Genomic DNA, 27,056 nt, shown 5'->3' on the forward strand with positions numbered 1-27,056 from the left:
AGCATTTCACACCACCCACATTGTGATGCACCTGTTGTCTGTACTGCTACAGAACTGTGTGTGCAAGAAACCTGGAACATTTACTCTCTCCTGACAATGCAACACTCTTGTTGCGCAATGGTCTTAGCACGAGACAACATGCATAACTTACCAGAATGAAGGTAGGAGGCGAGGTACTGGTGGATGTAAAGCTGTGAGAGCAGGATGTGAGAAGTTCTTGGATAGCTCAGTTGGTAGAGACCTTGTCCACAAAAGGCAAAGATTTCAGGTTTGAGTTCCAGTTTGGCATTCACCTTTAATCTGCCACAAAGATTCACGTGTAATACATACTTGTATACACTTGCCTATTATGTGTCTTTCATGTTTCACTTAATAGAAAAAATAATCTGTTCATAAACATGTTTCTTCTTCTTCTTCTTCTTCTTCTTCTTCTACCACCACCACCACCACCACCACAACAACAACAACAACAAATGAATTTTTGTTACTGATGTTATTACACATACTGTCCTGGAAACAGGAAAAAATGCAAGTCTTATCTTACAGAGTTCCATGTTTAGTAACACACAGAGAGCTGGGAAAGAAAGGGTTAGTTGCCTTTGTGAATACAAGTTCCTGAAATGTAGTAAACGATTTCTCTATCTAGCTTGTCCTCAATACAGGTGGCTCCCTCACATCCTGCCATCAGAGTGACCTGCCCTTCCTTTTTATCCTTCCCCAATGTATACTTTTCTTCTCCCCAAGGAAGGAACTACTAGTTCTGAAAACTAGATAGTGTTGCACCATTTTTACTTTTTGTTTGTGCCTGTCGGCATTGCTCCACATTTCACCTCCCGGAGGTGAATAAGAAACATGTCTGTTTCATAAGTGAGCGATTCAAGGTTTTGCCTGAAGAGGGCTTTTTTTTCCTGTAGCAATTTCCCTTACCGAAATTTTTTTAAAAAATGTGGGAGCTGTAAAATAAATATGTTCCTAATATATATATATATATATATATATATATATATATATATATATATATATATATATATATATATAAAGATGATGTGACTTACCAAATGAAAGTGCTGGCAGGTCGACAGACACACAAACGAACACAAACATACACACAAAATTCAAGCTTTCGCAACAAACTGTTGCCTCATCAGGAAAGAGGGAAAGACGAAAGGCTGTGGGTTTTAAGGGAGAAGGTAAGGAGTCATTCCAATCCCGGGAGCGGAAAGACCTACCTTAGGGGGAAAAAAGGACGGGTATACACTCGCACACACACACATATCCATCCACACATATACAGACACAAGCAGACATATTTCTTTAAATATATATATATATATATATATATATATATATATATATATATATATATATATATGTCTGCTTGTGAGATGTCTGCTTGTGTCTGTATATGTGTGGATGGATATGTGTGTGTGTGCGAGTGTATACCCGTCCTTTTTTCCCCCTAAGGTAGGTCTTTCCGCTCCCGGGATTGGAATGACTCCTTACCTTCTCCCTTAAAACCCACATCCTTTCGTCTTTCCCTCTTTCCTGATGAGGCAACAGTTTGTTGTGAAAGCTTGAATTTTGTGTGTGTGTGTGTGTTTGTTTGTGTGTCTATCGACCTGCCAGCGCTTTCGTTCGGTAAGTCACATCATCTTTGTTTTTAGATATATTTTTCCCACGTGGAATGTTTCCCTCTATTATATATATATATATATATATATATATATATATATATTACATGGATTTTTCCTACTGAAATTTTTATAACATCTTTGACTTTAATTGACTGGTTGAAACATTTATTATCTCTGGTTATGAATCACAGTTTTAACACTGCTTGAGCAATTCTGTTATTTATCGTGTCATCTTTGGTACATGTATTTCTTAACAGTCTCTGAAATAAAGTATTTCTTTTCATAAAAAAGGAGTGATTTCTAACAACCCTTTAAACAACCATTTAAAATCTCAAATCTTGCTGTTCTCTCCACCAAACTACTTCGTTATAGTTACAGGTTTACGTTTCAGACGAGTCCATGTTCTCCATATGTGATGAGAGTGTGGGAGGAGAGTTACAGATGAGGAGTTTACTATGTTATATGTGACTAAAACTCCCAAAAACTCAACTTTTGTTGTGGTGTGGGGCATAATTTTTACACGAGGTATAGGTAGACACTATGTTCTTAAAGGTTCAAAGAATCAATAGAAATTAAAAAAATTCTGGAAAATAATCTGCATTTGTTGAATGAGTGGTTTTCTGGTGGTGATTATCTTCATGCACGATGCATGGTGCCCCACCGTGCCATAAAGCCACTGTGTTGCACTATTCTTGGCTGCAAATGGCATAAACATTGTTACAGCATGGGAACAGCCAAAACATGAACCCAAATAGAGAATCAGTGGGCAGTCTGAAACTAAGATTTAAGAAGACCTCCAGTAAAGGGAAGGTGCAATTCATCGAGCAGCTTACAAAAATATAGCACTTCGATCTTTGCCACTACTAAGAGGAAGTGTGGCAAAGAGGACTGGATAGTTAACAAAAGTGAACAATATGTCCACAAACACTGATGTAATACTCAACTGTTAAATGAATTAGTATGTACCAAGAGAGTTCATTTTTGCATCAGTTTTGCTTAAGTCTAATACTTCTCATATTTTGTATGCCATGTAGCTTTAAAGTGAACAATACTACTTGTTCTGTAGCTAACGGGAATTTTCAATCCTTGAGTCCAGATAATGAGAAAATTTGTAAAAAGAATGGCTGTAAGATATGTATTTTGTATTTTCTTTTGAACTGATAGGGATTATAAATTATATGCTTTACATTACATGGAAACTTGTTGAATACCTTCCATAATTCCTCTCTGAAACCTAAACATGAAGGGCAAGGCCTACATGAAAATTGGCAGTGAGTCTTGTATTGTGACTGTGTGAAATATAGTTCAGCTAAAGCTAGTTTTTATTATCAGCAGTAACAATAATTAAGAAATGAATGTACTTGGCAGAGAACATAAGAATTTCAAGATTTAAGGAGGTCAACGCATAAGACATTTGTTTATCTATTTTATACAATACACACTTTTGTCTTTAAGTAAATACTATCAAATCGTTCTGAAACGAACTTCTTGATTAGTTCATGTTATGTGTTGATTCCCATTGGATTTCAAAGAATTTTACACACTGTATAATTTTGTGCAAGGTTTACCAGTTTTGGTCTCTTAGTGTATTCAAGTTAAGGTTCAGATTGTAGCAGCTTTGGATGTGTATTTTGCAGACATTATAGGATCACAGTTCATGTATGGAAGCCACTCATAGGAAAAATGTTGGACAAAATGCACTGTCATAAAAGTGGACTATGAAATAAAATAAAATAATTTTTTGACCAAAAAGCCAGTCTTCCTCTGCAGGACAAACAAAGTTTAATTTTTCCAAAATGAAATTTCCTCTTTGCAGAGCAGAGCATGCACTGATATGAAACTTTCTGGCAGTCTAAAACTGTGTGCTGGACTGAGAGTCAAAATCAGGAATTTGCCTTTCGGGAGTAAGTGCTCTTCCAACTGCACACACAATTCAGTATCCATACTCAAAGCTTTACTTCCTCCAGTACTTCATCTCCTACCTTCCAAACTTCATAGAAGTTCTCCTGTAAATCTTAAGGGACTAGCACTCCTGGAAGAAAGGAAATTTTGCAGACAGGGCTTAGCCACAGACTGGGGGATGTTCTCCGAATGAAATTTTCATTCGGCACCAGAGTGTGCACTGATACGGAACTTCCTGGCACTCCTTTCTTCCAGGAGCAATAGTCCTGCAAGTTTCGCAGGAGAACAGCTGTGAAGCTTGAATGGTAGGAGATGAGGTACTGGTGGAAGTAAAAATGAGAAGACAAGTCTTGAGTCATGCTTGGATAGCTCATTCGGTAGAGCACTTACCCGCAAAAGTCAAAGACCCTGAGTTTGAGTCTCAGTTCAGCACACTATTTTAATCTGCCAGGAAGTTTCAAAGTTTCATCTGGCCATATTATATGTGAACAAAATTTCATGCCTTTCTGATGGTGTGCAATAACAAGATGAAATGTCTATTGGCAGTACACAATGAAACCCTGTTTGAAGAGAAGTTTTTAGGGCTTTCTCTTAGTATAATTCACTTACAGTGACACATATAAACAGCACGCACTAGAACAGTTCATCCAGGAAACTTTGGTAAGACAATGATGATGCAGTTAATTATCAAAGATCATACACTGAATAAAGATAAGAGATCTCATAAAAACATCAAAGATACCACATTCTTTATTTAGCTCTGATCTAATTTATCTGAAAGAAAATGTTAAGTCACAAGAGCCACTTACTTATTATTGTCACCACAGATTCGAAACAAACAACTGGGTCACTCTGAAACACTTTGATGAAAGGAAAAACAAAAAGTGGTAAAAACTTCGTTTCTCCGAATAATGGACACCAGTGTGCCAAGCAGGATAACAATCTAGAAGATGGAAAAACAATCATTACATCACATCATGATCAGGCTTTCACATAAAAGATTTATTTTACATTCCATTTTTTGAAACAATTACTTACTATTGATTGGTTCTTAAAAAGTAGCTTTACATCTGCAAATGCCTGTTTTACCTACATGCAATCATTTCTTCATCTGTCTAACTTGCAGACATTAAGCATCACATCCACTTTAACCTGACTAATTTTAGTTTTCCTAAGCTTTTATCCTGGCTTTAACACAAAAGCTGAAAAAAATTGAGCAAGTTCCTGCCTCTAATTTGTATTTGTTTTTATTCATTCACTGCGTTCCACAGATCCCATCGAGAAGCAGAAACTTCAAGGATATAAAGAAACAAAGCACATCTAAGAAAATTATAACAAATCTTAAAGCACACATTTTGCTTCTGTTTGAAAATCTTGATCATATCTTGCAACCAGCGCATCATGTGCAAATATCACAAACTCTGATGATGGTTTTTAAAGAGATCCAAAACAAGTCATAATAAATTAAAAGAACTCTTTGAAACAGACAGTGTATAAATTATATACATTGTGGATGGTAACAAACTAAACTGTTTAAGAAATCATTGAATCTTACTCTGCATTACGGATTAAAAATGAACTAGCACTATAGTGCTTAATGGTATTCGTGCTTAAGCCAAGTAAACTTAATGAAATAAAATTAGAAAGAAGGCTGCAAACTTCAGAAAAACAATTAAATAGCTGCCATTTATCTCATTCCATTAACTTAATATTTACTTGATTATAATGAACTCTGCTACTTGTCATATATTTAAGAGAACTTTCCGCTTCTTGAAATTAGATGTTCAGGTAATTTGTAGGAGTGAGTGACAAACTAAAGTTTTAATGTTCTTTTGAATGTTTGGGATTCACAATATCTTGCTTCATGTTAGATGGGAGCTTACTGTATACTTTGATCTTGAGCACTGAACCACAGACAAGGAGGAAATATTTATATAGGAATTATTTTGTGTTTTGTACCGTGATTGTGTCACTGATTTCTACGGTCAGCAACAAAAACCATCATCAAGTCATAAATATATCAGGAAGTAGTAGACAGCTGGTAGTCTAGTGGCTAGGACCGCTGCTTCTACATCGCAGGGTCCCGAGTACGATTCCTGGCCGGGACGGAGATTTCTTTCTTTGGGAGCTAAATGTTTGTGCAACATTCGTCATTTCGTCTCATCTTCACGACAAGGACGCACAAGTCAAACAGAAATACTTGCACCAGGGCCAAACAATCCTAGATGAGGTCTTCCTGCCAATAGTACCATGTGCTCATTTCATTTCGTTGGAAAGTGAGTGTAAGAATTTCAAGATCCTTAAAGAGATACCTCCAAGAAGTGCTATTATCTATATTGCAAGTTCCTTTTTTCTATTGAATAAATATTTTAACTTAGGTGCACCACCCCATAAGATGACAAAAGTACTTCTGAGTCGTGTGTGTGTGTGTGTGTGTGTGTGTGTGTGTGTGTGTGTCAGAATCGATATCTGTCACTTGTCAAACCTCTCAAATAATTAGTGCTTCCCTTTTGCCATCATGGTCACAGGTTTGCATCTTCATAGCCAGCATATTTCCTGCTTCTACTGATATGGTTGTGGATGCTGAGCTGCCAGTACTTACAGCCAAGAACGATAGTAGAAAGAAAAATGATGAGCACCTGTTGTTACTTCTGACTAAGGTGATATAGAGGCTGAATTTGCAGTCTCATCTGCGGCAACATCTAACTTTGACCAGTGACCATTATTTTGGTCTTAGTCGCCCAATGTAGATCAGCATTCCAGGTTGCCAGTAAAGCCCGAGTCACTTTAATCCCACTTGTCAAAAGGAACCAGAATTTACATTTTAGTCTTGATTATTACAATTTATTTCTGTTGTTCTTACTTTGTGTATAAGTGGTTTTAAGTTTTACTCTCTCTCTCTCTCTCTCTCTCTCTCTCTCTCTCTCTCTCTCTCTGTGTGTGTGTGTGTGTGTACACTCTACAATTACTGATCCAAATGAAGGGATGAAACGATGTCTGGGCTGAGCTCCAGGTAGCTGCCTTATGTTAAGGTCGGTTTAATGAACAGATGCATTTGTTTCAGGTCTTTCAACTCTGATAAAAGTCATTATTTTTCTGTTTAAAATGTCTTTAAAAGAGATTCTCTTACTAAAAAAAGTTTGCATATCTCCAACAAATTTCTTTAAGAATTTAATGACTTAAATTATCTTTTTCGTTATGATATGTGTTAAATGTTTTATAATGGTTTCTTATTGGTTATTTTGCAAATTTTAAAATTCCACTCAAGCAAATACATAATGCTAAGAGGCTCTCTAATTTTTGACTCAGTGCTTTAAACTCCCAACTCCAGGTTACCTGCCATTTCATCTTCAAAGCATGAAACTGGGCTCCTTGATTAGCTTATCTATGAGCTGACTCAATTTTTTTTTTTTTAACTGGACCCCAAGAATTTTACACACAATATTTCAATTAGTACTGGTATATGATGACTAATGTCTGCTTCTGATGGTAGCAGGTCATTTTTGCTTGCTTTAATTACATATTGTGAGTTCTGTGAGATTTAGACATATTGGTTAGCTTGTACCACTTGTAGGCTTATTCAGCTATCACGTGAGATTGTCCGATAAGGTTGAGTTTGCATGTTTGATCAGTAATGATTGTGTCATTAACAAACATTATGGTTTTTTGTATCATCCAACATTTGTAATGGTTTTTATATGAAATGCACTTACATTGTGATACAGGGAGATGTTTGTCAGATAGGTACATGAAACCATCAGAAAAACATAAAACTGTGATCCATTTCAAGAGAATTTATCCCTTTTTCCTTGTCACACTGAAACTTGCAATGATCATGCACCCTACAATGAGGTACTGGGTACTTGCTGTACTCTAGTAATGATAATATGGTTGGACAGTTTCCAAAGATTTATTAAGTAATACCCTACTACCCTACTCCAAAGCTATGTATAGCCACAGAACAAGTTTTATACCAAGGTCCATTATAATAAATTACTGCCTGTTTTCATACTTCTTCACACTGAAATCTGCCAAAGCACAATTTTGATGTGTATCATGGAATGTCAGTACCACAAATTGTAGTACATTTCAACACTTGCAAATATAGGACACTTACCTTTTTAGGTGTTTCAGAAGTGATTTGTTTTCCAAAGGGTATTGGTTTTCAATATCAGTGTATGCTGGATGACAATCTCTATTTACAAGAGAAACATATGCTGACTCATTATGAGGCAACTGCAATATTGTCTTCCAAATCAATCTCCTATAAGCTTCAGGATATTCCCCAAATTCTCTCAGTATTGGCTTTAACTGTTGCAAGTCTAGCTTCATCTGCATCTGAAATGATAATAGCAAACAAGATGATTATGTACTCAAATTTATTTTTATTCTGAATGGAGGACATTATATATACAACAGGAAAATGCTTGTTTAATACTTAAAAAGGGATATAAATTCAAATTTCCATTGTTTAATGGGTGTATATTCATTTACTTTATGTAGTTAGCATATAGCTTAAAGAATTATTTTTTAAAAGTACATACAATTACGTTGATATAAGATAAAATTATATGAATTAGTACATGCATATATAGGGTGATTCACGAAGATATGCAAATATTTTAATATGTTATTCTACAAGTAAAACTAAAGAAAAAAGTTCATATAAATGTAGGTCCATAAGTGTTTAGTTACAGGGTTACAGCCAGCAGAAGATTTTGCCTGAAATTTAGCAACTTTGTTAATATGTAGCCATCGCAAAACTGTATGAGCTTAAAGTAAAGCATGATTTCCATTTATTTTGTTGTTATTGATATGGTGAATCTAATAAAACATGTCCCAGATGTGTATCTGCAGTTGTTTCAGAAGATCCAGAGAAGCAAGGATTATTATACAAGAAAATTTGTTTACTTTCCATTAGGAATGTAAAAACGTTTACGTCATTGTTGGCAACCGTACATGAGTTGTTTCAGTCATTTCCTAACCTTGAAACGAGTTAGTTTTCTATACTGTTCAGTGAAAGAACATAATAACAACAGTGTATGTAAGTGAAACTGAAATGAGCAACAAAATTTGTTCATACAAGCGCAGCTAAATGCATTGAACTCGGTGGAGATATTTTTGCACATTTATTGTGAAAATGTATGTACACTGTACAACTTCTTTAACACTGAGCTTTGTTTTTTCCGGTTTAACATAAATTCACCGTGTGCTATGGTATTAATAAAAGCAGATTATCCAACAAGTTCATACAGTTTCAGTTAACGTCATTACCATCATTTTTCAAAAATTAAATTCTCTACCATTTCTGTCGAAAATTTTGTGCAATTGTCTGGAATTTAAAGAACAAATTGAGTCAAATAGTTAATAAGTTAAAAAATTTACGAGATCTTGTTTTTGCTTCTAAGGATGTTCTGGAAAACTACTGCAGGTACACATCTGGGACATGTTTTATTAGATTCACCAGACCAATAACAACAAAAGAAATGGAAATCATGCGTTACTTTAACCTCATACAATTTCACAATGGCTTCATATTAGTGAAGTTGCTAAATTTTAGGCAAAATCTTATTAGCCATATCTACATAACTAAACTTTTGCAGACCTATGTTTATATGAACTTTATTCTTTATTTTACCTGCAGAATAACATTTTGAAGTATCTGCATATCTTCATGAATCACCCTGTATATTATGTAATTGGATAGACAAAAATCTACTCAGCAGGTGGCAGTAGAATACATACATAAAGTTGAACTTGCAAGCTGTAGGAGTCAGTGGGTTCATTTTCTGGCAGAAGAGTAGAAGGGGAAGGATGAGGATTTACATATAAGGAACAGTGAGGATTAGGAAATGGGCTGAGTTCGGAAAAGTCACCTAGAATCCCAGGTCAGGGGAGACTTACCAGACGGGATGAGAGGAAAGGCTGATTGTTGGGGACTGCACCGGACAAATTTTGAAAACCTGTGAGCTTAAAGGAGGAAGATAGGGTAATATGCAAAACAGTGAATACTGGCAAAACATGTTTGAGTTAATAGGAGCAGAAAGCTAACTGCATTGTACATGACAGAGATGGGAGGGGGGAGGGCACGGAAAAATAGACAGGTCAGAAAATAAAATATAAAGAAAATGAAAAGGGAGAGTAGAAATGGATAGTTACTGTGAAGAAATGCTTCTGTCTCTGTGCCGTTCATTTTTGGAACACAACTTACGACCAGCTTAGAGACAGAAGGGATGACACTTTCTGCAGCACCTGACCATCATTTTGCAGGACAATGCTCAAGCATGTACAGTGCAAGCTGTTACTGATTTGTTTGACTGCTGGGGCTGCTGAGTGCTATACTACCTACTGCACTCCCATGACTTAAGTCCTTGTGAGTTCATCTCAATTTCTAAACTGAAGGAAACACTTCACGGCATTTGCTTCACAACTGCTACAAATTCGTCGGGCAATAGACTGCGCCGCTTGAACTGTCAACACAACTGGCACTGCCAAGAGTATCCTACGACTTCCACATCGCTGGCAATGGGTTATACACAATGCTGGTGACTACTATTGCTGGCAACGGGTTATACACAATGCTAGTGACTACTTTGAAGGTCAGTAAAACTTTGAAACACATATCTATTTTGTACGAGCTGTAAATAAATAGTTACCACTATTAAAGTTTCAACCCTCGTAGTTTCAATAAAAGATTGTTTCAAATCTGACTTATGCATATTTCTAACATTTCTGGTCCCAATATGCATTTTTTTCTCAAAATCACTAATGTTCAAAAACTTTTGAGCGATAGTGTAATCCATCAAAGTCAAAGAAAACTACCAGCATGGCTTTGTCATTTGACCTGACTTGACCTGACCTGATGAGCTTTTTTGGTCTTATAGAACCATTCTCATCCCACTGTGGAGATTGAACCTTAGTCTCAATATCATAACCATAGACCCACATCTCATCACCAGTTATGATTCTCTGAAAGAACATCTCATTTACCATCTGCATGATCCAAAAGCTCTTCACAGATTGCAAGATGAAGGCCTTTCCGGTCCTGACTCATGAGCTGTGGGGTAAACTTAGTGGCAACACAATACATACCAAGATGCTGCGTCAGGGTTTCACGACATGATAGAACTGAAATGTTACATTCTTCTGCAATCTCTCAGAAAATCAGTCTTTGATTGGCATGCACAATTTCGTTGACATTCCTGACATGACAGTCGTCGGTAGACGTCGAAGGGTGTCCTGAAAACGGATCATCTTTAACTTCCATCCCGCCATGTTTAAACCTTGTGAACCATTCATAACACTGAGTACGGTTCAAGCATGTATCACCATAGGCTACCTGCATTATTTGGTGTGTGTCTGTCTGTAACGGTTTTCTTGAGTTTCACTCAAAATTTAATGCAGATGCATTGCTACTTTAACTCTGCACCGCACCTCTGAAACTGTGCGACACTACGTTCTACTCAATACAGCACTGAACAATAACTAACAAACATACAACAATGTAACTTACTGCAATTACACATTAAACACAGGTATGTGCAGGGATGCTAACTGCATTTCGCTCCAACACACCATGGGCACGATATTATGAAAGTTCTGGAATTTTTTGAACAGACCTTGTACAAGGTTAAAAATGTTAAATGATGGAAATTATAAATTAGCAGCTTCCTGTTGCAGAAGCAATATGGAGAAAGAACAAGTTGTTACATATGTGAAAAAATCATAAATTCAAAACTTTTGGACACAATTAGTATTTGCTCAGAACAACATACACAAGCATGTGCCTGTGAAGTCATACTGTCTAACAGCACAATTAAAATTATTATGCTTTTGGATTCCCACTGGTTATTTTGAAAAATTCATAGAAAAATCTGAAATTCTATTGGGTCACCTACATTATAAAAGGAGGTGAATGATAATTCGTCGTGATTTCAATATTAATTTTTTAAAGGCTTCTGAGCACTAACACGGTACAGTAATTTTAAATTGCAAACTTTTGCACCAAAACTGTGCTCAGCAGCGCAATCTACTAGACAACATTTTTGTATGTGAGGACACAGTCAACAAAGTTAATGTTCCTCAAGTTTTAAAAGGTTTACTGCGCCACAATGGCCAATTCGTCATACTAAACAACATGACAATTCTAAATAAAAAATGAAAACCATCATAAAATCGAAAAGTCCACAGGTGTACTGCCAGTTCACAGTGTGCAACATGCGCAATATTTCGGCGATTAGACATGTCGCCGTCATCAGGTGCGCTGACAAACTTAGCTCCTGTGGGTGGGCAGCCGCCTTACATCACCTCCCCCCATGGGCCGTTCTCTCCGCAGTCTGTGCCCGCAGGCACATGTCAGTAGTCGCGGGTACGCATGGGTCAGCATCTGTGGCAGTGTTGGTGTAGTTGCTGCTTCCGTCCAGCTCGCCAGATCGTTTTCGTTACAGAGTGTCTTCTTAATTATACTCAGTGCTAGTTCCCATGTCTTGCTAAGATTATAACCGCAGTCTCGGTTGACGAGTTCATCCCTGGTGTGAATTTCGATGGCCTCTCTGACAAAGCTGCCCCAGTATTTAGAAGTCTGGGCCAAGATCTTGGTACACTTGTAATTCATCTCGTGTTTTTCGGACAAACAGTGGTCTGCGACCACCGACTTGTTAGGATACTTCATTTGCGAGTGCCTTTGATGTTCACGTGAATAATCTTCGATGGTGTGCACTGTCCGTCCAAATAAGTCTTACCACACTGACAGGGAATCTGCCAGACACCGGCCTTCCACAAGCCAAGATCATCTTTCATCCTTCCCAACAGCACTCGTGTTTTATTGGGGGAGGGGGGGGGGGTAAAGACAGTTTTAACTTGGTATTTCTTTAATATGTGTCCGATCTTCCCTAACAGTGGGCCAGCGTACAATATAAATGCAGTAGCTATTTCTTTCTCCATGTCTTCTTCCATATCCAAATGTTGTACTGAAGTGGTGGGGTGGAGAGTGCATCTAATATGCCATTCAGAGTACCCATTCTTTTGGAATACAGTTCTGAGGCATTCCAGTTCCTGGGGCAAACTCTATGACCAAGATGATGTGCGCCCTGTGTACCAGTGTTCACCAATTCTCTGAGAAGAGTGCTGTGTTTCCTTCCTGTACACACTGTGACCCAGCCTGCCATCAGCTCATTTCTTGAACATGACTTCCAGGAAAGGTAATCTTCCTTCCGCTTCGGTCTCCATTGTGAATTGGATGTTGGGATGTATGGAGTTCAGATGTGTAAGGAAGTCCAGGAGCTTGTCCCTACCATGGGGGCAGATGACGAACGTGTCATCCACACAATGGAAAAAACAAATAGGTTTCCATTTGGATGACTGCAGATGCATGCCCACGAGCACGGACTGCGGAGGGAAAGGCTGTGAGGGGAAGGGATGTATGGAGGCCGCCTGCCCTCAGGAGCTCAGTTCTTCAGGACACCTGATGGTGGCAACATGTCTGATCGCCAAAATATTGTGCCTGTTGGACACTATGAGCCAGCAGTACAGCCATGGACTCTTCGATCAACAAATATGCCAGGAGAAACTGAAGAATCACCATCATAACAGTTAATAAACTTACAACAGATATATTTAGGAGGAACTTGGAAAGCATTAGTCAGTAAAATGTACATGAGGCACTGTATGCGTTTTCTGCATTTAATGCATTCTAAGTAAATTTCTTTGCATCTGTTTCCGAATGAAAAGTGCAAATCATTGCACCAGTGGTGTATCAAAGAAACTATGTTAACAAAAAGCAGAAGTACAATGTAACAGAAAGATAGAACTGTATCTAATGGTTGGGTTGGCAGAGACGTGCAGCTGATTACATGTTACTGAAAGTATAGTTCTTTATTGAGAAGAGTTACAAGAAAGCCAAAAAGTTTGTACGTCATGTTACAGATTGATAATTTCAAAAACAGAATCAAAATAATATTAAATGTAATAAGCAGGTAAATGGGAAAGTCTATCAGAGAACAAGACAATCTAGTAACTAAATATGACCAAATGACCTTTGACACCAAACATATAGCAAACCTCTTTAACAATTACTTTCTAAATGTAATAGAGGAACAGACAGTCAGCTCAAAATAAAAAGTGCATTGCTGTTTATGTGATATCAGTAACACAATCAATATGGGATCACTCCAACTTCCCCCTGCAAAATCAGGAAAATAATTAACTCTTTTTAAAAGTAAATAGTATCATATAGCTGATAACAGTTCAGCCAAAATATTAAAAGCATGTACTTCTGTTATAGCTGCTGTACTCAGAGATATGTTTAATCCATCATTACACAAGGTATCTTTCTAGACAGATTAAAGTATGCCATTGTTAAGTCTCTCTTTAATAAAAGGAGTAAGAACTGTTTCTCTCCTAAGTTCCTTCTCAGAAGTTTTGGGAAAGTAATGTATTTTGGAACATTAAAATAAAGGTCTTTTGGGTATGGTACCATGTCATATTGTAAACAACAATTACTGATAAAACCAAAGTTTCGGCCATGACCACTGTAACTGTGGCTGAAACTTTCATTTCATTAGTCATAGTTATTTACAACATGATGTAGTATTAGATCCAGGAAATGTATGTATGACTCTGGCCATGGAAGCCTACACAGATATATTTAAGAATGGTTGAGAATATCTCCAAATATACAATTCTGAGTCAGTCATAATTTGGATTCCAGAATGGGCTGTCCATTAACATGCCATATACCATTTCACTGGACATGAATTAAAACAGCTGAATGACAAGATTTCACCTACTGGCATTTTCTGTGATTTATCTAAGACATTTAACTGCCATAAATCACAGCATTCTTTTGGAGAAACAAAGTTTATGGCTTTTGAAATATAATAATAATTTAACTGAAAAGACACAATTCTAACAATAAATTTCCTTGCGAATGTGGACAAATTACTACAAGCATTCTACACAGTTCAATTCTGGGACCACTCCTGTTCCTGCTATATATAAATTATCTTGTATCTTGCACTGATAAAGCAGAAATCGTGTTCTTTGCTGATGATTCAAGTATTATAATGAAACCATGAAACCAACAGAACAAGCAACACATTAAATTATTTCAGAGATTTTAATGATTGGTTCTCGGTAAATGCTCTATCATTGAACACAGAAAAAAAGAAAACACAGTTTATTAAAATCTGTACAAGGCAAGACATATCATCATCAATAATGACACAGCATTGGAGGAAGGGAAATACGTAAAACTGATTTTTCAAAATTCCTGAGTGTGCATGCTGCCCAAAATTTGAAATGGAAATCATATATTACATATCAAACAATGGCAAGTCAAAGTTGTACTATCACTACCAACATTACAGGGTGTACATAACGTCCGGGAATACTTTCAATGATTTATTGCACAAGAATCAAACATCGTACAGATATCATACATACATCATTTTTAAGAGAAACCCTGAAAGTTTTTTTTTCATGTATACCACCACAGCTTAGCTTGTTAATTTGGTGATAGTCAGCGCTAGTCACAAACATGGCGAGTTCAGATACTGTTTCATGAAATGGCCTCCCTGATCATCAGATCTCACTCCGTGTGACTTTTTTTCTGTGGGTACACATTAAAGATCTGGTGGATGTACCACCTCTCTGGGAGAGAATACTGGAAGCAACTGCCACAGTCGACGATGCCATGCTGGGACGGGTATGGCAAGAATTCGATTACAGCATTGACGTCTGCCGGGTCACTCATGGTTCGCATATCAAATGTTTGTAAAAAAACTTTCAGTGTTTCTCTTCAAAATGCAATACGTATAACATCTGTAAAATGTTTATGTCCTTGTGCAGTAAATAACTGAAAGTGTTCCTGGACCTTATGTACACCCTGTATTATGAAAAGGAGTGTGTCCTACTCACCGTAAAGATGACATACTGAATTTGCAAACAGGCACAATGCAAACACCGTTACAAACTACGCTTTCAGCCAAAGACTTCTTCGGAACACAAATATATATTCACACAAGCAAGCACAGCTTATGCATACATGACCGCTCACTCTGGCTGCTGTGGCCAGAAAGCAATGGTGTTGCGTGGAGTGGAAGAAGCAACCTGGAGATGGGCAGGGAAGGAGGAGGGATAGCAGCGTACAGGTGGAGGAAGAGGAGTCAGTGCTGTCTGCTGGAGCATACACAGACTAGATGATGGTCAGACAAGGCTGCCTGGCACAATGTTGGGAGGCTCTGGGGGAGGGGGATCAGAGAGAGAGGAAATGGGAAGTGGAAAAGGAGAGTAGCAGAGAAGGGAAAAAGACAACTGGCAGTGGCAGAGAGCAGAGGGCAGTGAGGGTGGAGGATGTGAACTGCAAGGAGGAGATAGGACAGTGGGCCGAAACTGTTTGGTGATGGAAGTGGGGACAGTGGGTTACATTAGGCTGAAGCCTCTGTCAACTGCCTGAATCTTTCACCTAAAAAATCTGCAAGAGTGATCCCATCTCAGAAGTCCAACATAACAGACAGTCTCTGCTAAAAGCCTTAGGTCCTTCCCAGAACCTCTTCCCTGCACCCATTTCTCTCCTCACCCCTATAACACCCACCACACCTACCTTCTAAATAATCCACAAACCCAACAATCCCTTGGATGCCCCATTATAGCTGATTATTGTGCCCCCATTGAAAGAATTTCGGCCCTCATTGATCAACACCTCCAACCAACTGCCTGAAACCTAGCCTCCCATGTCCTAGATATCAACCTTTTCTTTCACCGACTGTCTACCAACCCCATTCCTTTACCTCCTGCATCCCTACTCGTCACTCCTGACACCACTTCTCTCTACATCAACACTCCTCGTGCCGATGGTCTTGCTGTTACTGAACACTACCTCTCTCCCAATGACCTTCAGATTCCAAACCCACTACCTCATTCCTCATATGCCTTACCAACTTATCCTAACACACAACTACTTCTCCTTTGAAGGGAAGGTATACAAACAAATCCATGGTATGCTCATGGGCACCTGCATGGCACTTTCTTACACCAATCCGTTTATGACCCATCTGGAGGTAACCTTCCTAGCCTCTCAAGGCCCCAAACCCTGGTCTTGTCCAGGTTCATTGGTGATTCATGATCTGCACTCAGGGCCAAGACATCCCGTCCTCATTCCTTCATACCTCAATATCTTCCCTCCCATCCACTTTACCTGGTCGTCCTCAACCCAGCATGCCACATTCCTGGACATTGACCTACTCCTCTCTGATGGCACGATCCACACTTCTGTCCACATTAAACCCACCAACCACCAATAGTACCTTCATCTTGACACCCAGCATCTCCTCTACACCAAAAAATCCCTCCCACACAGTCTGGCCACAGGGGACAGCAAATCTGCAGATACACGAACTCTCTTGACCAGTAAGCTGAAGGTCTCACACAGGCACCCAGACTTAGTCTGTTAACAAATTTCCCATGCCATACACTCACACATCTCCAAACTCTCCACCATTCCCAAGAATCAGCTACAAAGAAGCTTTCCCTTCGTTACCCAATACCACCCGGGGACGGGAATGACTGAACCACCTCCTTCGTCAGTGCTTTTAACACAGGATCCTTCCCACCTCTTCTAAAGTGGTGTTCCACTGCTTATCCAACCTCCACAACATCCTAGTCCATCCCTATACCACTCCCAGTCCCAACCCATTTCCTGTTGAACACCCAGGTACAAGACTTACCAAATCCGCCCACTCAGCACTTCCTATTCCAGTCCTGTCACAGGCTTATCCTAATCCATCAGATGCTGGGCCACATGTGAAATCAGCCATGTCTTATACCAGTTCTTGTAGTAACATTAAACAGCTTTCTATATTGGTATGACGACCAACCAGCTTCCTACCAGGATGAGTGCCCACAGCCAAAGTGTGGCCAAGAACAAAGTGGACATCCTGTGGCAAAACATGCAGTCAAATGTAACACGCTTGATTTCTATGGCTGCTTCACAACACGAGTTATCTGGATCTTCATCTCCACTACCAAATTCTCTGAATTACGAAGATGGGACTTGTCCTTATAACACTCTCGAAATCATACAGGCCTTAAGCTAAGGTAACCTGCCGTCCCCACACCCTCTATCCAATAGTATCTGCCCCCTCCGTCCCCCACCCTCACCCTAATGTGCTCCACTCTCTGCCAATGCCAACAGTCTTTTTCCCTTCCTTGCTGCTCTCCTTTTCTGCTCCCCACTCCCCCCTCTCCCTTCCTCCTCCACAGCCTTCTGACACTGCACCAGGCAGCCTTGTCTGGCCACCATCTAGTCTCTCCATGCTCCATCAGGCAGTGACAACTCCTCTCTCACAATCCATACCGTGCTATTCCCTCCCTTGAATGAGGTGCGTTTGCTTGTGTGTGTGTGTGTGTGTGTGTGTGTGTGTGTGTGTGTGTGTGTTAGTTTTCTTCCTTTTCTTTTCTGAAGAAAACTTCAGGCAAAAGCTTAGCGTTTAGCAGTCTTTTGTTGTACCTGTCATCTTTAAGATGAGTAGCAATTTATCCTTTTCATACATTACATATCTCAAACGTACCTGTTTCTGTAGATGTCTAAGTTTATCTTTCAATGGTTTTGTTACATTACTTGTGGAAGACCTAATTTTCCTTGAAGCTCCCTCATGTCTAACATTTTCTTCTTGGGACACTGTTTTCTCCACTGCTGCAGCTGGGCTCAGTTGCTCCACATTGTCAAGAACAGATGAACTTTTGTAGACATTAATCTCCCCCATATTAAGGACTGTCACTAAATATTTTCCATCTTGACTGCATGTAAAGTGCCCTGAAATTGGCATCATTAAATAGCAGAAATGAAACATACAAAATCTTTATGATTAAATACCAATTTTTTTTTAATTATTTAAGAAAAATATGCTAGAAATAAGGGCAAAATCACCAGTGACAGGTGAGTATATGGCGTGAAGTTTGGCTCAGTAAAATAATTACTGATAAAGTACCTAATTTATGGCATAATCATGAACATTAGATGAATACTTGAGCAAGAAATGAGCCATGCCAGCAGTCTGCCTGTCCTTTCTTTGTCTGCAGCAAAAAAATAAAAATAGCACACATGAAAATATCATTTAATTACTTTTTTGACTATCATTAACATTAGAAAATTACTGTTAAAATGAAATTTGGCTTCCTCTGATTGCTTTGGCAGAACAAAGTTCTGAGTCCTATTGTAGAGCAGTTGGAATCTTTAAGAAAACTGGATGACATCCACACTGTACATTTCCAATGCAAGCACTTTTGAAGCAAATACCTTACACTGACAGTATACCAACACATTCATGAAACCACCATATTTCCGTCATTAGCGTACTGGAGCTGCTTGTTTACGTATCTTTAGCTTCTACAACACATCACTCAACTTCTTCATTACCTCTCCACTATGATGTTCAATTCAGATAGAAGGCATGCTACACAGGAGGGGCAGGGAGGGGGCAGGGGTGTAAGGAAGAAGTTTCTTGAGGTCATTTAGCTTTGCCTCTGTGAATTCCTCTTCTTTCTGGATACAACACCATGGGTTCTGGCGCACTTGTGAGAGGAGCACTACGTACCTTCCGACTAGCAAAGTTCACACATTTCCATGCTTCGATGTCACCAACTGGATATTTACATTCTATATGAAGCCTCAATTTTACTAGCTATACAAGCAAATAGATGAATTTGAAGTGAGGTGCTTAAATTACTCACATATCTTACTACAAATAAATTTTACTTAAAAAACAACTCACTGTTGTGTTTTTAATTACTTTTATCATCTTCAGAGAATCACTGAACAAGGAACCCCAAATCACCATATGCAATTGTCAACACTGGACATGGTTCATTATGTTACCAAAAAAGATCCCACTTCTTTGAAGTACACATATCTGTGAACATATGGCCTGAAAAGACACAATCAATGACACTGTCCATTTTTTCCCTGGCAGATCTCTCTCTCAGCTGTAAGAATCAGAGTACAATGCAAAAATGGACATGGCCCACTTTTTAAATCAAGTGTCAATATAGGTCACAAACAATACCTGGTTGACTACCAATAAATGATGCCTGACATTAATTTCTCCAACCTGTGAAAGGTAGCTTATCAGCAGATCTGGTTAATGTGCAAGTAAATCAGAACTTCCTACTAGTGTGCTCCCTCTGGTTATTTACTGTTCTGTGATTGCAGGTGATGAATAAACACAGTCATTTGACGAAATATAGAGAAATGATATTGGAAGCGTGCGTTCTGATACTGTTCACATATCATACAGAAAATCAAGTATGTTGCAGTTTAAATAGATCCATGAATTGTTCTAGGTGAATGTGCTTTACCCAAGAATATTATTGTATTTGTAAACAGAAAAACAAATATTTTTTAGATATGTCAAAAAAGAGATGGGATGGGTAGAAACTTTTTTATATGAGTGGAGGACCAAAAATAAACTTTATTTTTGTGCCTACAATAACATTTAGTAATAAACAATTAACTGACAGTGTACCAACTTAAGGATAATGCACAAAGAGCAGTGGAACTCATCTAGAACAAAAACTCTGAAAAAAAAAAGAAACAATGTGTAGTTTAATAGTGATTTTCCGTCAACATGAAAATAGATTATCAATATCTTTAGTGTATACAAAGATATATAAATTGAAAGAGACGGTCCATCTTTTTTGTAGGATTCAAGGAAGCAACAATAACCCAAGTTCACAGAAGCTCGTTATTCGAAATTTCCTCGCTCCCTATTCAACTGGGACAACTATGAGGCTCCACCTGAAGAGGGGTGAAAACTTCACCTCAGAAAAAACAGCTGCACAACCACCACTGCTGGAGGGCATTTCTGCAAACGACCTGTGCCAAAATGGCCTGAACAGTCTTCCAGTAATTCCACAGAATTGATGCCATACTGTTTGTTGGCCAATCTTACAGAGATACTTTCTTTCATCACACATAACACAAGATGTCAATAATTGCTGTACTGCAGTCAGAATTCGACATGAATAACAATCTGTTCAATTGTCAATAAGAAACTTGCAAGTTTGAAAGGATAATGGCACAAATTTAGTTACATGAGACTCACCTCATCTGATGTATGACACTATCTGCAGCTGTATCAGTGAAGAACTATTTGCTTATTTCATCATGGCGTGTTATTTTTAACTTCTGTCATAAAATTGTGACTTCTTTACTGATGGACAGCTACATCTGACAGAAGGCATAGCTGACTGGATTCTTTGGTTGGTTCTTTATTTATTCATTCAAAATTAAGACGTTCTTCTCCATTGTGTATATATACACAAATCAGCAGTCTAATCATAAGAGGCAATGTGAAAGGAAAGAATATTGGAGTGCACTAGGTCCCTGAATAAAGACCCATTGCTACATTCAGTGATTTATTTGGTGCACTTATCAATATACAGTGAAACCTCTCAAGAAGACCACCCCTTTAAGCCATCCCACTCTCTAAAAAACCATATTTTTAAGGAGTGGAAATAAACTTCCATAAGATCAATGCATCTTTATACCCTTAAGATGACCACCCCTTTTCCCGAACAAAGATCACTCTTTAACTAACAGTGTTCTCCCTTTAAGATGACCATGAACTTTCATAGACGAGAGAATGGCATTACTGTACGGTTTCTCACTGACAATGTGACACAACAATCACTAAAATTTTGCTGTCATTTGTACTTATAATAGCAAGCAGTTCTGATTTTTCCTCTGTAGTGAACAGGCATGGCCAATTCAAATAACAGAAAACTTGCTGTTCTTTCATTAGAAAAGCGAATTTCTGCTACTAAAGAGAGTGCAAAAGAAAACTCTCAATGTCATTTAGCAAGTGAATTTGATTGTCGAATAAGTCAAATACTGAATACAATTGCAAATCATGGTAGATAAGTTAGGGAATGGGAAGAAAACATCGACAAAAATTCAAAGAAAAGATGGCGGCAACCATTTGAAGATATTAATGCTGCTCTTTCAGAGTGGTTTAATAGAACATGTGCCAAAGGATTGCCCATTAGTGGACCAATGCAACAAGAAAAAGCTCTTACATTTGCTTCTGATCTTGGAATTCCTAATTTCAATGCAAGCAATGGCTGGCTGGACCAATTTTGTGTTTGACATGGGACTGTTTTCCGACCACTCTGTGGAGAAAGTGTAGAAGTTAATCAAAATGTTGTATCCCTCTGGAAGTTGAGACTCTCTGTAATTGCAAGTGCTTATTGTGATAGTGACATTTACAACATGTCTGAAACTGGTCAATTTTTTAAAGCTATTCCAGACAAAACACTAACTGTGAAGGGTGATGAGTGCAAAGGTGGCAAAATGGCGAAACAAAGATTAACGATTGGTCTTTGTGCTACCCTTTGAAGTGAAAAAGAAGAACCACTAGTGATACATACAGCAAATCATCCACGGTGCTTCAAAAACAATGATATTTCCTTGCTGTGTGTCTCTTGGCATGCAAATAAAAATGCACGGATGATGAGTGACATTTTTCATTCTTGGCTGAATAGCGTAAATTCAAAAATACACGACAGTGTTCATCTCACTGAACTTTTGCTTGTTACCGTGAGCTTCTTGAGCAATTTGTTACGATGAGCTTCTTGAGCAATTCTGGGGAGCATTTACCTCATCACAGTATGATGTATTACTGAGTAACAAAACAAAAACAAATTCATCTGTGATTTTCTTTGTCCAAATTGGCAAGGATCTTGCTGCTCATGAACTGCTGTTCTACAAGCACTGTACTTACAGACAAAAAACAGCATGCAATGGTTTAACAGGTCAGACTATACTCTTGGTAGCCAATCAGAATCTGCCACCACAATGAAAGTGGTAGTTTCTTAGCTCTAAGGCAGAGACTCGTTTTTGAGTTAGTTCTTTATGGATGCTTTGTTGTCTAAAGCTTGAATGATGCTCTGTGTCCTAGATAGTAAGATACGACAGGTTGGCTGATTCATAAACCACATAACCATGACACAGGTAAGACTGAGCAGAGAATGGTACTGGTACTGCAAATTCCACTGCTCAAGCAACTGAGAATGCTTAGGGACATCATAGGTCTTTTAAGTCTGTAGGCTTCTGCAACCATAGTCAGTTAAAATAAAAGCTTTTTGGATACGGTGTCATCTAATATTGTAAAACAAATACTACTGGACAGTCACTGAGATGCACACACAAAAGAGAAAGTGATTTTAATAGCTCCTGGAAGAAACCCTTTGATGAGCAAGAGTACACCTGAGAGAGAGAGAGAGAGAGAGAGAGAGAGTGAGTGAGAGAGTGAGAGAGAGAGTGTCTATTTGTACTCTATCTCATCAAAGGATGTCTTCCGAAAGCTAGGAAAGATTCCATTCCCTTTTCTGTGCCTCTTGGCTATTTACGGGATCAGTTATGTTAATGCAATGGAATTTGAGACGTGATTTCTTGATTAATTATTCTCAGGAAATCAGTTTAGTACTATGTTCATTTCAGGGTGGCCAGTTGACAAATTTATCACTATCATCTGGCAACTTCTTGCGAAGGATTCATCAGTGCGATTCACCAAGAAAACCTGTATGTTCATTAAGTGAATTTCTTCCTCTGTCTCCTGATTGTTGCATTCAGTCAATAAGGAACACTATGGATACTACAGTAATCCAAATGATTGACACACAAGGTACTTTGTTGAGGAACAGTGTTTTCTCTAATGACTTGACCAGAGTACATATTACCGACAACATATCTGAGAAAGCACTCTGAAAGTAAGGAATACAACAGCTTTGAGGAATATCCAAGTAAATTATGACTATGAAACAGTCAAAGGATGTGCCTCAATGTTGCATCATAGATCTTATATGTCAACAAAGGACAGTTGAGAGTATTGCAGCATCCATTAGGTGCAGGTCCATAGCTACCTGAGTGCATACTGGAAGGAACAGGTGAATCTGCTGGTCCTCAGAAAACAAACATGGCATCACTTCAGATCCTTGGTCTCCTCTCTGCAGTTACTATGATATTATGGCAGCTATCTGTTACCCTTCTCTGGTTTCAAAACAGGAGACATTACTGCCAATTTCCATGAGCATGGCTACTTTCCAACAACCAGATTCAATAAAAAATTTTAATCAAGAAAGTTTTTGAATATAGATGCAAAATTAATAATATGTCATAATGAGTACGGTCAGGAATTGGAGCTGCATTTTGTGCCTCAGACAAGGTACTTGCCACACAGAAACAGCCGGTGTATGTATGCCCTTTGGTTGGTGGGATTGAATATTGATCCCTGTGCCTCTATGTAACTTGACCGTATGAACATTACACTTGGCAGATATCATTCTCTAATAATGAGATATGTATCAATTGTTTTGGCAATATATAACATCAAGCAGCATTTGTTGTGCACTATCTAACATGGAAACATACAGTTAATTAACTTACGTATACCATCCTCTGGGCTAATAACGCTCTGCAGAAACATTGTTGAGTCAATGTTAAAGAAGTGAATTTTGCATCGACTGGAAAGTAAGCACAATATCTGAAACAAATCATTGAAGACAAAGTTTGCAACACATTTTTAAAAAGTTTGAATTCTTTATACTTTCTAAACAACAGTATTCAAGAACAGGCACTGCCAACAGTATTTAAGAATATAATCAGTACAAGTCAGGAAAGATATGCAACGGAAAAGTGCAACAACAGTTAAACAATTTTGTAAAACAATGAGAAAAGTGTGTATCCTTATACACCCGGCACTGCAACAGATGGTATGTTGCTCTTGTGTTACAAACTTCATATTATTGATCCCCTTGCACCTTATAAATTAGTCACTCTTATTGGTGAACATTGTTTCCAATCTTTCTTATACTGGTGGAATGTTTCCTAGAGAGTTCTTTCTCTCACGAAACATGAGGATTAGAGTTTAAAACACATGGACACAGAAAAGCTGGGGCTAGGGAAGGAAATCAGTGGTGGTCTTTCCCAATGATACCAGCATATTTTTTGATAGCACAATTTGTCATTGACACATTTTATACGTGTTAGGCATGATGTCTTCATGACATAATTTTGAGTTCAAGAAACAGATAAAGTCACCTAGATCCAATCTGACGCAGGTGACCTGGGCATGACAGATAACTGTGAATCAGCAGCAGTCCCACTCATGTGTCTGCGTAGTGCTTAAAGGGCCTGGTATACAATGAGTAGATGTCTTTTCCTCACACCACTGTTTACATTTTTCTTTTGTGTTGCTTTAAGACCTACAACACACAGAATAACATAACAACTAGCATCTTATCATTTCATTAGTAATCTTCTCTGCAGTTCATCTTCTTCCTCTTGTATTTGTCTGGTTTTTATATCAAAATGTTTCTTTTTGAAGAAAGGAGGAAAGATCTCACACAATGTCTAGTTATTCAATGTAATATGATAGCAACAGAATTCTGTGAAATTGCAGTGGAAATTTACCAATAATCAGTGATACTGAAATGGTCTTATGCTAAATCAGAACAAAGTAAAGAAAAATTTTCTCTTGTTTTTGCATAAGAGCATGACCTCCCTCACTCTTGTTTTGTCTTTTCTCCACAAGGATGTCGTATTGAACAGACAGGCTGTGTAAGTTCTGTTTAAAAGATATCATTTGATCAGAAGGTAATTAAAGGAGATATCTGTTTAGAACTACCATAATTATTCTAAATCTACCTACTTCCTGTGTGGATAATTACACTGTTACAGATGGCGACCAACAGAGTTGGTTGATCATTGTGGAGAGAGGTAATGACTGAACGCGTAACTTCACCATCTCAAAATGACATGTTATCCTTCTCAGATCCCAATGCATCACTATTCATGAAATAAACAATGGTGGACATTTTTCATATTTTTTCATAACTGAAACAATCAATTTTTGACAATATAATTTAATTGGATAGATAAATCACTTCCTAGATCATCTGAAATCTGAGCCCATCCCACTCCAACCACACACACCTCGTCACCACCGACGCCACCTCCCCCAAAATCAACATCCCCCACTGCTGCTGAACATTTCCTCAGTCAGTGCCCATATGATTCCAAAACTCGACATCCTTCCTACTCACCTTAGTCAACTTCATACTTATCAACCACTACTTCACCTTCAAGGGGCAGACTTACAAACAGATCAGGGGTATGGCAATGGGAACCAGGATGGATCCTTCTTACGTCAGCCTTTTCATGGGTCACTTGGAGAGAGCTTTCTTGGGATCCATAAATCTTCAGCCCCTGGTTTGGTTTAGATACATTGATGACATCTTTACCACATGGACTCATAGTGAGGCTCACCTGTTAAAATTCCTGGACTCTCTGAATACCTTCTCCCAATTAAATTTCACATGGTTCTATTCCAAATCCCATGCCACTTCCCTTTATGCTGATCTTGTCCTCAGCGAAGGCCAGCTACACACTTCCGTCCACATTAAACCTACAACAGTACTTACTTTTTGGTAATTGCCATACTTTCCATGTCAAACGTTCCATCCCACACCACACAGCCTTGACATACGAGGCAAACATATTTGTTCAGATGCAGACTCTACAGCAATACACCACCATTCTCACCTCAGCCTTCACTGCACGTAACTACCCCACAAGCTTAGTTACACAGCAGATTTCCCGGGCCATCACATCCAATCCTGGTACTGCTGATCCTCCACAAAACAGCTTCAGAGCATACCATTGGTGATTCATATTATCCTGATCTGGCATGTGTTAATCAGCTGCTTCGACAGGGCCATGACTTTCTAAAATCATATCCTGAAATGAGATCCATTCTGTCTGAATCTCCACAATATTCTTGTCAGATCCTATGCTCCTGCACTAATCTCCCTACCCTATGGCTCCTACCCCTGTGACCATCCCCGCTGCAAAACTTGCCATATGCACCCACCTAGCATGACCTATTATAGCCCTGTAACTGGCAAAACATATACTATCAAAGGGAGAGCTACCTGCGAAATGACACGTCATATACCAACTATCATGTAAACACTGTTCGGCCTCCTAAATCAGCATGGCTACCACCAAATTATCAATTAGGATGGATGGGCATAGGCAGAGGGTGTATACTGGCAACTTGCAATATCCTGTTGTAGAGCATGCTCTACAACATGACAGTCATGACCTAGGTGCCTGTTTCATCACACGTGCCATCTGGATTCTTCCCCCAGATACCAGTTTCCCAGAACTCCACAGGTGTGAACTAGCACTACGACATATCCTTGGTTCTCACCACTCACCTGGCCTTAATTTATGTTAATTTCTTCTGTCTCAGCATTTATTCACAGTAGCTACTCTTTTCTTCACTCTATTTTAGTTTTCTACACCTTTCATTGTCTTTCCCATATATTTTTCACCACCCCCTCCCACCTCTGTTACGTACAATGCACTTAGTTTTTCACTCTTTATTAACTCACACATGTTCTTTAAGCACTAATCTCTCTCTTGCGTATTGCCTTGTCTTACACCTTTACGCTCTCAGGTTT

General features: G+C 38.5%; 1 protein-coding gene across 4 annotated transcripts in view; it reads right to left on the minus strand.

Moving 5' to 3' along the window:
* LOC126262288 (TBC1 domain family member 31) overlaps nt 1-27,056 on the minus strand; it is a 296,133-nt gene that overhangs the window by 173,581 nt on the left and 95,496 nt on the right. For all 4 annotated transcript variants that reach the window (XM_049958811.1, XM_049958808.1, XM_049958809.1 and 1 more), the window contains exons 8-11: nt 23,977-24,073; nt 18,104-18,348; nt 7,654-7,874; nt 4,346-4,479 (exon numbers count right to left, since the gene is read on the minus strand). In XM_049958811.1, coding sequence (XP_049814768.1) covers nt 4,346-4,479; nt 7,654-7,874; nt 18,104-18,348; nt 23,977-24,073 — 697 coding nt within the window. The remainder of the gene's footprint in view (nt 1-4,345; nt 4,480-7,653; nt 7,875-18,103; nt 18,349-23,976; nt 24,074-27,056) is intronic.

Source organism: Schistocerca nitens, chromosome 6 (assembly GCF_023898315.1).
Source record: "Schistocerca nitens isolate TAMUIC-IGC-003100 chromosome 6, iqSchNite1.1, whole genome shotgun sequence".
Classification (NCBI taxonomy): domain Eukaryota; kingdom Metazoa; phylum Arthropoda; class Insecta; order Orthoptera; family Acrididae; genus Schistocerca; species Schistocerca nitens.